At 47.0% G+C, this 13,404-nt stretch overlaps 1 protein-coding gene across 1 annotated transcript in view; it reads left to right on the plus strand.

The window, feature by feature from the left end:
- Positions 1–13,404, plus strand: part of Maml3 (mastermind like transcriptional coactivator 3) — a 431,416-nt gene that overhangs the window by 252,412 nt on the left and 165,600 nt on the right. The window contains exon 2 of the mRNA XM_085682436.2: positions 1,288–2,883. Coding sequence (XP_085538562.2) covers positions 1,288–2,883 — 1,596 coding nt within the window. The remainder of the gene's footprint in view (positions 1–1,287; positions 2,884–13,404) is intronic.

Consider the following 13,404-nt stretch of genomic DNA (forward strand, 5'->3'; position numbering starts at 1 on the left):
TGACTGGTCTTCCAAAGGACCCAGGTTCAATTCTCAGTGCCCACATGCAGCTCACAACTGGCTGTAGCTCCAGGTCCAGGGATCTAGCACCCTCACACAGACATGCATGCAGGCAAAACCCCAATGTACATAAAAATAAAGAATTAAATAAATCTTAAAAAAACACAAGAAAATATAAAACTAAGTGAGGGTTACCCATTCTCAGAAAAGAATACATTTTTTTCCTCATATGGGAGTCTATTGTATAATGTATACATGTATATGTACGAACAAATGTGTATGTGTGTATAAGGACAGGAAAGGCTACTATTAGGAGACGAGAAGGGACAGAATGCAGGTAAAGTCACAAAAGGATATAAAACTAATTGCTTTTCTAGTTTGGCCTCTCTGCCTGGTTTTCTGGTTTCTTGTGGTGGATAAGTGCATAACGATGTAACTGATAACAAAACCGTAAAACCCAAAGACACTGCCGCAGTTTCTGACTGTCTGCTCTAACTGTGTGGTTCATTGAGGTCTGTAGACTTTGTCTGGGCAAATGCTATGTTGATCTCTCCGTATGTATTTTTTTTTCAGTTTGCAAGTTCATTATGATAAACTGATTTTTAAAAAGACATTGTTAGTGCTCTTCAAAGTATTGTTGATTTAATTCCTTGATGGGGAATTAATTTAATTCCTTCAATTATGAAGGCGTTTTAAGAATTGGGGATGGATATCTTTCTCAAGCATGATGTGTTTGAGTTCACCTCTCAAGTGTGGACTTTTTCTCATTTGGAAAGTACTTACGGGTGACCCTTACCCTGTGACCTTTACCCTGTGTATCTCTCGATTCTTCGAACTCTGCTTTTAGATGAAGCCTTTACTCACAGATTTTGAATCATGATATTGCCTGATTTTGAAACTAGAAGCATCCTTTCCTCTTTGGGTGCTTTAAAACACTTAAACTGAAGTTCATGGGTCAAGGGTTATTCATCATAGCATCTGAGTCCATTCAAAAAACCTACGAAAAACAACCCAAACACTTATAATCATAGCAAGGAAGCAAATGGGTAGGTCGCTGGGGCTCAAGGGGCCAGTCTCACCTCATGGATGTGCTCTAAGCCAATGAGACAACCTGTCTCAAACCAGGGTGGGCAGTCCCCAAGGTTGTCCTGCACACACGTGTGCCCACAGGTGCATGTGTCTATACACAGCATGTGTGCACACAAAGGTAGGTCACAACAGCGCACATCGCAATGTTTAAGAGTTCAATCTAGGGTTACATCACCTCCTCTCTCATTTCTTTTCCAGCTCCAAGAGACCGTGAAAAGGAAGCTGGAAGGGGCTCGATCACCACTTAATGGGGACCAGCAGAATGGGACTTGTGATGGGAGCTTCTCTCCAACAAACAAGCGCATCCGGAAGGATCTTCCCACGGGGATGGAGGCCATCAACAATTTGCCCAACAACATGCCCCTGCCTTCAGCTTCACCCCTTCACCAACTTGACCTCAAGCCTTCTTTGCCCTTGCAGAACAGTACAGCCCACCCTCCTGGGCTTCTAGATGAGCTGGGTAAGAATGGCCGGCTCCCCGAGATTAAACTCCCCGTCAATGGCTGCGGGGATCTAGAGGACAGCTTTGCTATCTTGCAAAGCAAGGACCTCAAACAGGAGCCTCTTGATGACCCTGCCTGCATAGACCCGTCAGAAACGTCGCTTTCCAATCAGAACAAGCTGTTCTCCGACATTAACCTGAATGACCAAGAGTGGCAGGAACTGATCGACGAACTGGCCAACACGGTTCCGGAAGATGACATTCAGGACCTGTTCAACGAAGACTTTGAAGAGAAGAAGGACCAAGAATTCTCACAGACAGCCATGGAGACCCCACTCTCCCACGAGAGCGCCAGCATGAAGAGTGAGGCCTCTCCTTCTCCTTTTGCGCACGTCTCGATGGGATCGCCCCAGGCCAGACCTTCATCTTCCGGTCCTCCCTTTTCTACTGTCTCCACAGCCACTAGCTTGCCATCCGTGGCCAACACTCCCGTGGCTCCAAACCCTGCCAGCTCACCAGCTAACTGTGCCCAGTCTCCCCAGACTCCTACGCAAGCCCACACTCCGAGTCAAGCCCCGCCGCGGCCTGGCAATGGCTATCTTCTTAATCCAGTCTCGGTGACGGTGTCTGGTTCAGGGTCAGGCTCGGTGGCGGGGCCCAGCTCGGACATGTCTCCAGCAGAGCAGCTCAAACAGATGGCTGCCCAGCAACAACAGAGGGCCAAGCTCATGCAGCAGAAGCAGCAGCAGCAGCAGCAGCAGCAGCAACAGCAACAGCAGCAGCAGCAACAGCAGCAGCAGCCGCACTCAAATCAGACTTCAAGTTGGTCTCCCTTAGGGCCTCCGTCAAGTCCGTATGGAGCAGCTTTCTCTGCAGAAAAACCAAATAGCCCAATGATGTACCCCCAAGCCTTTAACAACCAAAACACTATAGTGCCTGCAATGGCTAACAGCCTGCAGAAGACGACCATGAACAACTACCTCCCCTCCAATCACATGAATATGATCGGTCAGCAGCCAAATAACTTGGGTACAAACTCCTTAACCAAACAGCACAATGTTCTCACCTACGGCAACACTAAGCCCCTGACCCATTTTAATGCGGACTTGAATCCGAGGATGACGCCCCCCATGGCCAACCCCAACAAGAACCCCTTGATGCCCTACATCCAGCAGCAGCCTCCGCAGCCCCAGCCGCAGCCGCAGCCTCCCCAGCAGCAGCCTCCGCCTCCACCACAGCTGCAGGCTCCCAGGGCGCTCCTGAGTGAGGACCAGAAGCGCATGCTCCTCATGAAGCAGAAAGGAGTGATGAATCCACCCATGGCCTACGCTGCGCTTCCAGCCCACGGTCAGGTAAGTGAGCCGTGGCGCACGGTGGCCGCCGTTCTTATCCGTGTACCAGGCTGTCCTGTGTGTACCATGGGCGCCAGGCTTGGCCTGAAATGGAGCCCGATAACCAGCAGGAATCCTCTCCTGTGTGTCTTTGTGTGGTTTCTTCTCAGAGCTGGAGAAAGAGAGGTTCAGTAAAAACTTGTTTTTGTACACGAATGCCTAGGGACCCAGCATCCTATTCCTGACTGCTGTCAACAAAATTTTAAATTAGGTTCCATTTTCCCTGCGAGAAAAGCAGGTGACAGAAGTCACATGACCCAACATGGCATACCTCTATAGTTTTCATCCGGTTCGTTAGCCAAGGGGTGATAGGAGGTCAGGGGTCCTTGGGCCTCCCTCTCACCGTTTTATACTGCCTAGATGAACCTTCGGCTGTCTTAACAGGTGATGAATGATGGAAAATATGGACTCTTGGCCTTCAGAAATGAGAGAGTGAAGTGGAGAGGGGATCTTGTAGGGCTGTTGAATGTTTAAACATTTGCCATTTTGCCCGCAACAGTTGGATTTCTCAATCACATGACTTAGGAGTATGGGCATCCCTGCCAAGGCATTCGGCTGGATCTCAGCTCGATTTCAGGAAGAGTTGCTAGTGAATTCATGGGGGATGGTGTGGGGGAGGGTGGGGGAGTAGGTGGGGGGTTCTTTGCTGTCAGTTGCTGTCTGTGCACCCTTCCTCGTAGAATGCTGACCATGTCCTGTAGGTAGATACCAGGCAGCTCTGCGTGTTGTGGCTCCCACTTGTGTCCCCCATTCTAGAGAACCCCCAGTCCCCAGATTGATGGGAGCTACCAGGCTGGAGGTGGTGCTGGCCTGCGTAGACAGGCCTGAGCTCTGTCACTTCAGTCTTGCCCCTCACAGCCTTCTAACCCCCAGACCTCACAGTGTCTGCTTGTCTCCACATGCCAGCTTGATTTAAAGAAATCCTGTCTGAATAAAGAAAAGTGTGACTAGATTTTACATCAGCTGCAACTGGGAGCCAGTAGGAAGCATCTTTGAAATGTGGACTCTGATATTTTAATAATGATTTCATTAAACTATATAAATTTCTATCAACGGAAATGCAACCTTTAACATTCAGTTCAGAAGCAAGCAAACATAGAGGCAACATGCAAGAATGCTTTGGGAGCCCAGATGCATCCCGAGTTTTATGAGATTGCATGCTGTCAAATGATCCGTTGTTAATCTTAATACAAATTATGCTTCTACTCGGGCTGTTTTTAATGCCAGTATTCCTTCTGAGCCAGACCAAAGATGATTAATTCCAACTTGCAGGTTCTGCAGACATGTGGGCGTGATGATACCCCTCTGTCCTCCAAGACCCTTACTAACCCCTTCCTTAGTAGGCTAGCTAGAAACAAAGTCTTTGCTGGAACACGGTGTGGTTTTTGTTTGGGGTATTTGTTTGTTTGTTTTAGGGATCATTTGGGGTCCTAATGCTTGCAAGTGGCTCCCTGAGACCTTTGGCTGGAGGGGTCATATTTTGAAAGGGCTCAGTCAGCCGAGCAGCATCTGGATTAAATCTGAGTGGAGCATCCCTTCCATCTCAGAGGTGCTCTCAGGGTGGACAGAATCCTTCCTGGCAAGGGCTCGTTAGAACAATTGCTTCTCAGTGCAGAGCACAGGCAGGCAAACGTAGCTGCTTTTCTAGTGACGTAGTAACAGCCTACCATTTGAAACAAGTTTCAAGATACTTACATAAGCGTGTGAGTGTCTCTCTACAAACACACCCTTTCCAGTGTTTATCTGATTGTGAACCGGTATTTTCATAGCTCTCCATGTAGTTATTTATGCTGTGGGTAGGCACGGGGCACAGACTCTGACATGGGTTACAGACAAACACCAAATGTTAGTACTTGCTGTTTTCTGCCTTGCTGGTAGAATTCTGTTTGACCTTGCCAGGCCCAAAAGACCACGACCAATGCTTAGTTTTAATGTTTGAATGACTTGAGCAATGAAATAGTATGATAATATTAGATACATTTATTTAAAGAACGTTACACAGTTACTCGTGTAGGATGACAGTAGGGACAGATATTTCTCTCAGGAACAAGTAGAAATACACATACTTTCTGGGTATTTTTTTAAAAAAAAAAAGTAAAGAAAAGAAACAAGCCAGCCGTGACTGAACATGCCTTTAATTTCAGCAGGTGAGCCTCTGTAAGTTTGAGCCCAGCCTGGAAAACACAGTGAAACCGTTTCCAAACAAATGAACAGATAAAGTTCAAGTTTTTTTTTTAACGGCTTTTATCTAGGAAGTCAACTTTGTGGAATTTACATGTTATTCCTCATAATGATCAAATTAAACAAAGGTAATTATTAGTTACGTAGCAATTTTTTTTTAATTTTTATTTTAAAGTGAGCATCTTCCCTGCATGTGAGTCTATGGACCACATGTGTGCAGTGCCTGTGGAGGCCAGAAGAGGGCATCAGATCCTCTGGAACTGGAGTTACAGATGGTTGTGGGCAGCCCTGCAGGTGCTGGGGATGGAACCCCGGTCCTCTGGAAGAGCACTGCTCTCAACCACTGAGCCATCTCAAAAACCCTCCCCTGTTACTGTTAATAGAAAAAAAAATGTGACCAACAGAAATATTTTGGACAGGCATGTAATATAAATGAAAGTATGGGATTAGCAAATGGTGATGCATGAGGAAATGCTCCTCATGTTAAAACAAGCTGCTCCCCAAACAGTTGGTGTGATGTGGACTGGCTTGTACTACCTCAGTAGCCTTGAAAGGAACATCTCAACTTTTAGGGACAGCATTCTGCTGTATCGTTATTATTTTCCTTTTCACCGTTGACTGAATATTCTGAATTTTCATATATATGTATGTTCATTCTGCCATCAGGAAAATATCTTTTAAGTAAGTAAAAAAAAAATGCCTATTTTAAAATTAAAAGCCAACCTTTCCTTTCTTAGAAAGTCAGTTGGAGTCAAATTGACGTTCAGGTGAATGAGCTCATGCCCTTCTTCCCTGGTGGTTGGTGTGTAGTTGCCTTAAATTCCGGCCCCAGTGGTAACCCCAGGCTTCCCCCACCTTTCCCCTTCCCTTTTCTTACTACATCCTCTTCCCATCCCTTACCCAACTTTTCTTTTTCCTGCAAACAGCTGAAACTTCTGCAGTGTAAATATCGGCGAGGTTCCTACCGTAGCTCTTTGCCCAGCCTTCTCCAGGACACGCCCCCACCCACCCGGTGTTAGTTCTTTGATCGCGTCTCTTTCCCTGTACCTCCCACCTTGTAAAAATAAACTTCCGCATCCTGTCGTCACAACTGAGCCTCCTGCATTGATGTCTGTTTTCTTTTTTTTTTTTTAAACGCGTACTTCTGAGATGAAACAACCAGTTCTTACTTGGCTCTCGTTTGTTATGTTTTCCTAATTTCCCTGTTTCTCGAGAACAACATCTCCACCCCCGGCGAGTGTTTGCACAGTGTCCAAACCCTGTGTCTAAAACTCAAGGCTGTTTAAGAAGCCATTTGGTAAAAATTAGCAACGCGTGGGCCGGGCTCAGTTTTCAGCTGCCTGTGGGCTTCCCTGGAGAACGCATGGGCACTGGTGACTCAAAGGTGCTGCTAGGAGCAAGGAGGAGGACCGGGAAGACCATCTAAAAGGACTCCTGTCAGGGCGGTGTTATCGTGAACCCTCGGAGTGCCAGTGAGATAGCTGGGAAGGCGAACTCTAACCACTGGGACCGGCAAACACAAAACAAGGAAGCAACTATGCGAGAAGGGACCCAAAGGCCTGCGGACCCCCAGCTGGCCAAGGGAGGGCATGGGCAACCCAGAGTACAGTTCCCGCACGGGTGCGTGCAGAGCGACCCATTTCCAAAAGGTAATGTAGGTGTCTAGTCCTAGAAGGCTAAATCCCACACGGCACGGCTCTGCTGCTTCATCTGCGTGTCTTCCGTGTGGGGCTCTGTGCGTGTCCTAAGTAGGTATGCTTTCCGCTTTCCCTTTCATTTTTCTAAAATGTGTGAGTTCTGCTAGTGTAAACCTGCTACCTGTGACGTCGCCACAGGACACTCAGGTCTCCAGGGCTTGCAGACATCCCGGGCATCTCTTTGAACGTCCTTAGCTTTACTAGCTGGAATCTTCTTTTGTCAGTTTTCTCAAAAACATGTGCTTGCTTTTCTCAAGAGATGCACCTCCTAGTTCAGACAGCGCCGCTGCCGTCAGACTTTTGGTTAAAAAAACAAAAAACAAAACAAAACCCGGCAGCAGCAACCCTCCCCGCCCCCTTCGCTTGATGTCACTAAGTTTCTCCGTTTTTAATCCTACTGTAAGTCAGAACTCACCCTGCCTTAAAGACATTTCTTCGTGATCCTGTGACATCCACGGCGTGGAGCAGCCCAGCGATGTGGGCCCACCCTTTGCTCCGAGAGCTTTCTAATCCTTTAAGATCTTGTGATCTTGGTGTGGCTTCCTTCCCACATGATGTGTGATTCTACAAAATGTATTCCTCTTATACGTGGCTGTGGGTGTGGTGTGTGCAGATACATGTCTGCCTGTGCTTGGAGGCCAAAGGAGGATGGCTGGTGTCCTGCTATGTCACCCTCCCCCTTATTCACATGAGACAGGGTTTCCCACTGAACCTGTGATCCCTCTGCCTCTGCCCTCAGAATGCTGGAGTGACCAGCATGCACAGTTGAGCCTGGCCTTGACTCCGTGCTGGGATTTGAACTCTGGTTCTCATGCTTGGGCACCAGGTAACCTTACCCATCAAGCCGCTTGCCTACCCCTAATAGATGGCACTAAGAAATTTATTTTAACATCTGATAATATATGTTCCTAATATATCTGGGGTTTAAGATTTTTTTTAATGCTTTCTCCCTCCTTTTATTTCTTTTTATTGAACTTTTCGGAGCTTCTTTTGCATTGTGAACTTCCTCGATTGCTCTCTGGTTCTCATTTCTTTTCTATTTTCCGTGTCTTTGTCTTCTTATCCCGTGTTCTATTAGATTTCCTTAACTTCGCCTTCCAACCTTGATATCAAATACTTCATTTTTAATTTCCACATTTTCAATTTCTGTAAGCTCCTTCGTATTCTCTGGCTTGTCCTTTATAACCTAAGAACACTAATTATCATTTTGAAATGAGGTTTTCTTCGACTTTCTGCTTACTCTCTCTCTCTGAGGCAGCTTTTTCCTTGTGTTCATTCCGCTTCTGTAATATCGTGAGCTTTTCCTTAACCGTCTGTTTAGGAGCGTGGCGCCGTACCGGAGGTCACCTGCCCTGGGATTACTAGGTTAGAGCCCTGGGTCAGTGTCCATAGGTGACTTTCCCTTGAACAGGACAGATGAGGTTTCTAAGCTCATTGCCGACCCTAGAAACTGATCGTGGAGTTGGTGGTGGTTGGGTTGGTGATCATGAGGCCAGTGTTGCTGAGGACTGGGGACACTTACAATTATACCTTCTGTTTTCATTTGACACCCGGGGTCCCAGGGCTCCTGAGTCCCATCGCTTCATCTCTGTAGAGTCAGGAACCGTCCTTTCTCCAGTCTGGGGGAGGGGAGGAGTCTACCTCTTCACTTTAGGGACCTCCGGCCCATTTCCCTGTGTAGTCTAAACATACATGGTGCCCTTTGGCTATCAGACTGTTGAAACAGTCATCCCCCAAGGAACCCTAATTCCCTCAGGAATCTCATCCCCAGTCAGGGGAAAGACTGAACCCCTCCGCAGTGCCAGACAGAGGAGAAACTTGTCTCTCCTGATGAGATTTCAGGCGCTCTGAACAATTTCCCAGAGCTCTTTGTGGGACAGACTGAAGCTGAGCCGCATGAACAAGACCACACCTTGACCATGACTGCATAGCTACGCATATCTATTTACGGCTAAACCTCCTGGATTTGGCTGAGCGAGAAGGATGTCGCTGGATCTCTTTGTTCCTTTCCCCAGTCTGGTCGTGTCGAATAAATCCCCTTCTTCTGATTTTTCCAGCCCTTTATCTTTTCATTCGGGATATTGAAGATGGGTGGCCAAGCCTAGTTTCTTTAAGGCTGCAGGATTCAGGCTTTGAACCTAATAGCTCCAACAGCATTCCTGCCTCCTGCCTTGATATTCAAAATGCCTCTGCTGCCTATGGCTTCACACCTTGTTTGATTTCTGCCACTCCTACTACATGATTGGGACCAGCTCTGTCCAAGCTGCTTTGTCATCTGATTTTCATCTTCCAGAGTGTCACTGACATTGCCCGACTGCTCTTGCCATCTCCCTTCCTCTTTGCTCCTCAATGTTTCTGTCAATTTCACCCCTGTATTGTCATGGTACTGGAGAATGCCGAGCTCATTCTAAACGTCTACAATGGCTTTCAATACATTTCTGTTTGAATATCAAATATTGTCTGGTACTGAGACTTATCGCAGCAAATTCGCATAATTGTTTCCAACGTTTTGGGCATTAGGAAAGCGCAGCAGATTTTGACCAGACTTAAGATACCCTTGTGATGGTGAGTGTTTGAGTGTCAACTTGCTATAGCCTAAAGTCACGCGAGAAGAGACTCGCTTGAGGAACTGTCTAGATCAGGTTAGCCTGTGGAGAATTGTCTTCATTGTTTATTGATAGAGGAAGACCTGGCCCCTGGTGGGTGGCAGCATTTTATGCGTTGAGCCACCAAACTGGGCAAGAGTAGGGAAAGCTGGCTAAGCACTAAGATAGCAAGCAGGCAAGGACCCGCGTGTCCACTCTGCCTCAGCTTCTGATTGTGGCCGTGAAACCTTAGGTTCCTGCCTCGACTTCCCCACAATAATGGACTATCACTTGGAACTGTGAGCCAAATGAACCCTTCCTCAACTGTGTGGGCTTTGGGGCGGGGTCTTTTACCACACAACAAAACAAAACCAGGATGATATTTGGGGCACAAGTTTTCTTATCAGGAATGCTGCATATATTCAGTGGGACAGAAACGCCAACATCCTACTCCAGCCAAATGGGGATAAAAATCTCATGATTACACCCACACAGTCTTTTACAGAATCTTGAAAATATTGACTTACTTCCAGGACTGTGAAAACAATTTAGAGTCTATGACCCTGACTAAAGCCTGTGGTACCCGGTACCTCAGGTGCCAGGCAAAATATTGACAAAATGCTCATCACTGGCTCAATCCAGGCCTCCCAGCTGAGGGAAACCGGCAGGCAAAAGTGCTCAGAAATCCACGTAATAAGGGAAAGGTTTCTATCGATGGGTAAAATAAAATCATTTCCATACACATCCTGGAAGATTTTTTTTTAAATCCTGATTGACATTTTTCAGAGTCTGAGAATATGAGACCAAGAGAAAAGAGCCGAAAAGAAAAAGTTTGAGGGAAAGGAATTAGCTTTGTAATAGTGCTGTGGAAGAGAGAGGCTTTAATTGGTCCTCTGTGAGAATGCTCTTGAAAGGTGCTGGCGGGGCGAGAGGATTCCTGTTTACTCAGAGAGCTTAGAGCCCATCAAGCAGAGTTCCAGAGCATTTATGGACCTAAGAATCACCCGGGGAGTGTTCGGGGTGCACACAATCACCCAGGGAGGTGTTCGGGATGCACACAATCAGCAGGTCTGTGCCGAGGCCTGGTCGTGTGCACTCTACACCTCCACAACGGCTACCAACTCCCTTGCCATTCTATTATGGAGGAATGGCACATCAGATAGCACCAGAACACAGTGAAGTGACCTTTGTTTATTTTATTGTCCAATATCTAAATCGGTTTACTTATGGCCATGTCTTAGTTACTTTTCTGTTGCTGCGATGAAGTATCAGGACCAAGGGATCTTAGAGAAGAAAGAGGTACCTTGTGCTCGTGGTTCCAGGAGGATAAGAGTCCACGGAAGAAACAGGTGGCGGAAAGCTGAGACTTCACATCTTCCTCCTCACAAATAGGACACAAATAGTAAATTGGGAGTGGCACAGGCTTTGAATCCACAAAGCCCACTTCTAGTGACATCTTCCAAGGGGGCCACATCCCCTAAGCCACCTAGACAGCACCACCTACTGGGGACCAAGCATTCTAATGCCCAAGACTATAGGGGACATCCTCAAACCGGCACAGGCAATTTTATAATTTGTCTAAAAAGCATGTGTGTGTGTGTGTGTGTGTGCGCGCGCACGCGCGCGTGTATGTGTGAACATGTGCATGCACACACATACACAACATTTGGGGAAGTACCAAACTTTTGGTATTTTCCTCTAGTCCTATCTGTCTTGTTGACTTGATAGGATCTTTCACAGAACCACCGTTTGGCTAAGATGATTGGCCAGGGAGCTCCTAAGATCCCCCTAACTGTTCCCACCGAAGCTAAGGCTACAGGAATCTACAGCCCTGCCTGGCTTTTTGTGTGGTGCTGAGGATTCAAACTCAGGTCCTCAGACTTGCAGGGCAACGCGATTGCCCACGGACGCATCTCCCTAGCCCCTTGCTGAGTGTCTCCGCAGGATAACGCAGTGTGTTTTCCACAGCTCCATCCTCACACACCTCTTCTATTACAAGGTAGACTCCTCCTTCATCTCTCCAAGAGATGGATGGCTCTTCTTTCCCTTCAGAAGCTCCGCGTACTGAGCTACCTTCCCCAGGGTCTGCAAGAAGAAAGCCTGGCAGTGGAGTGGGAAGTGCCCATGGCAAAGGCAACGTGAGGCTTGTGTAGCACACTCTCGAGGTATCCTCAGAGCGAGACTTCACCGATATATGGGTCGGACCCCAGCTCTAGGTTCTCATCCTTGGTTGTATCAAAGATGGCAGCCGGACAGCTTTGCTGTTCCTGGACTTTCAGGGTGGTGGCACGTGGACCACAGGACCAGTTTCTTTTACCCCTTGTGTTTTGGGTTCCCTTCCCCTTCAAGCTGCACTCTTCAGCACCCTGAACTCCAGGCCAGAACCCTCCAAGGGTAATTCCTGGGTTTACAGACGGAAGAGCAGGTCTAGCTTTTCTCTCCAACACAAGCCTACTGGTCATTAGGTCAGCAAGCGTATGAAGCATTGTAAAACTTGACCAATGGGCTGAGAACGATGCCCACATCCTGTCAGCCAGCATGTGCTGCCCCAGAAAGTCTGGAAGATAAAGGGGTTCGCATATGAATGTTGGGCGTTACGTAAGGTATCACCAACTGTCTTAGGGTGATTACTGCTATGATGGGACCCTATGACCAAAACACCTTGGGGAGCATGGTGTGTTTGGCTTACATACCCTAAATCACAGTCCACTGAGGGAAGCTAAGGCAAGAATTCAAACTGGGCAGGAACCTGGAGCTGATGCAGAGGCCGTGGAGGGGTGCTGCCTACCGACTTGCTCCTCATGGCTTGCTCGACCTACCTTTTTGTTTTTCGTTCTTTCCTGGTTTTTTTTTCCTTTATTGAAATTAGATTTGTTATTACGTACCGTATCCTGATTACCACATGCCCTGCCACTGCTCCTCCTCACGTACAACCCTCCGTCCAGAGCCACCCTCTTCTATCTTCATTAGGAAACAAACGGGCATCTAAGGGATAATAATAAAATAAAATCTAGTACAAAATAGAATAGGAAAAAACCTAACAGAAGAATAGGACAAAAGAAACAAGCAAAAGGAAAAGAAGGAGCCCCAAAAGGGCAAAAGAAACAGATAGAAATGCAGAGACCAATTTGTTGGCACACTAAGGAATCCTATAAAAACACAAAACTGAAACCATAATAGCTACTCAGAGGACCTATAGGGAAGTGGGGGGGAATAAATAAAATAAATTTTAAAAATAAGAAATGAAAGAAGATAGAATTTTTTAAAAAAAATAATTATTTTAAGCCTGATACAACATCATGAGGCAAGGAATCCCCAGAGATCCCATTCAGTTGGGTTTCTTTCAGCCATCCTCTCCGGGCATACAACCCATCCTTATGAGTAGGTTGTGTCCCCAGTGAGACTCTCTTGAAGGAAACTAAATTTACATTTGCAAGTGGTTATCAGTTGGAGCTAGCTGCTGGGTTGGGTTGGGTCAGGTGTTCCTCCTTCAGCGCTGGGATCCCGCCTGGCCCTGTTTGCTGCTTCAGTCTCTGTGCATTTTGAGGATGAGCATGATGATGCCGAAGGCCCTGTTTCCGTGGTGTCCTCCATCCCTGTGGCCCTCACATTCTTCCCACCTCCTCTTCTGCTGGGTTCCCTGAGCCGCGATGGGAGGAATTTGTTGGGAATATCCTGTTTAGGACGGAGTGTTCCGAGTCTCTCATGCTTTGCGTATCGTCTAGCTGTGGGTCTCTTTCTTTGTTCCCATCTGCTTCAGGAGGTGAATCTCTGATGATGTCAGCCTGCTTTCTTATAGGACTCAGAACCCCCAGTACTGGTGGTCCCTTCCCCAGCAATCACTAATTAAGAAAACGCCCTACAGGCCTGGCCATATCAGATCTTATGGAGGCATTTTTATCAATTGAGGGCTCTTCTTCAGATGATTCTGGCTTGTGTCAAGTTGAAATCAAACATACTAAATCTCTGCATGCAGTCAGGCAGTAATCCAGCATACACATTATCCCAGCAGAGGCAAG

The sequence above is a fragment of the Myodes glareolus genome, chromosome 20 (genome assembly GCF_982192425.1).
Source record: "Myodes glareolus chromosome 20, mMyoGla1.1, whole genome shotgun sequence".
Lineage (NCBI taxonomy): Eukaryota > Metazoa > Chordata > Mammalia > Rodentia > Cricetidae > Myodes > Myodes glareolus.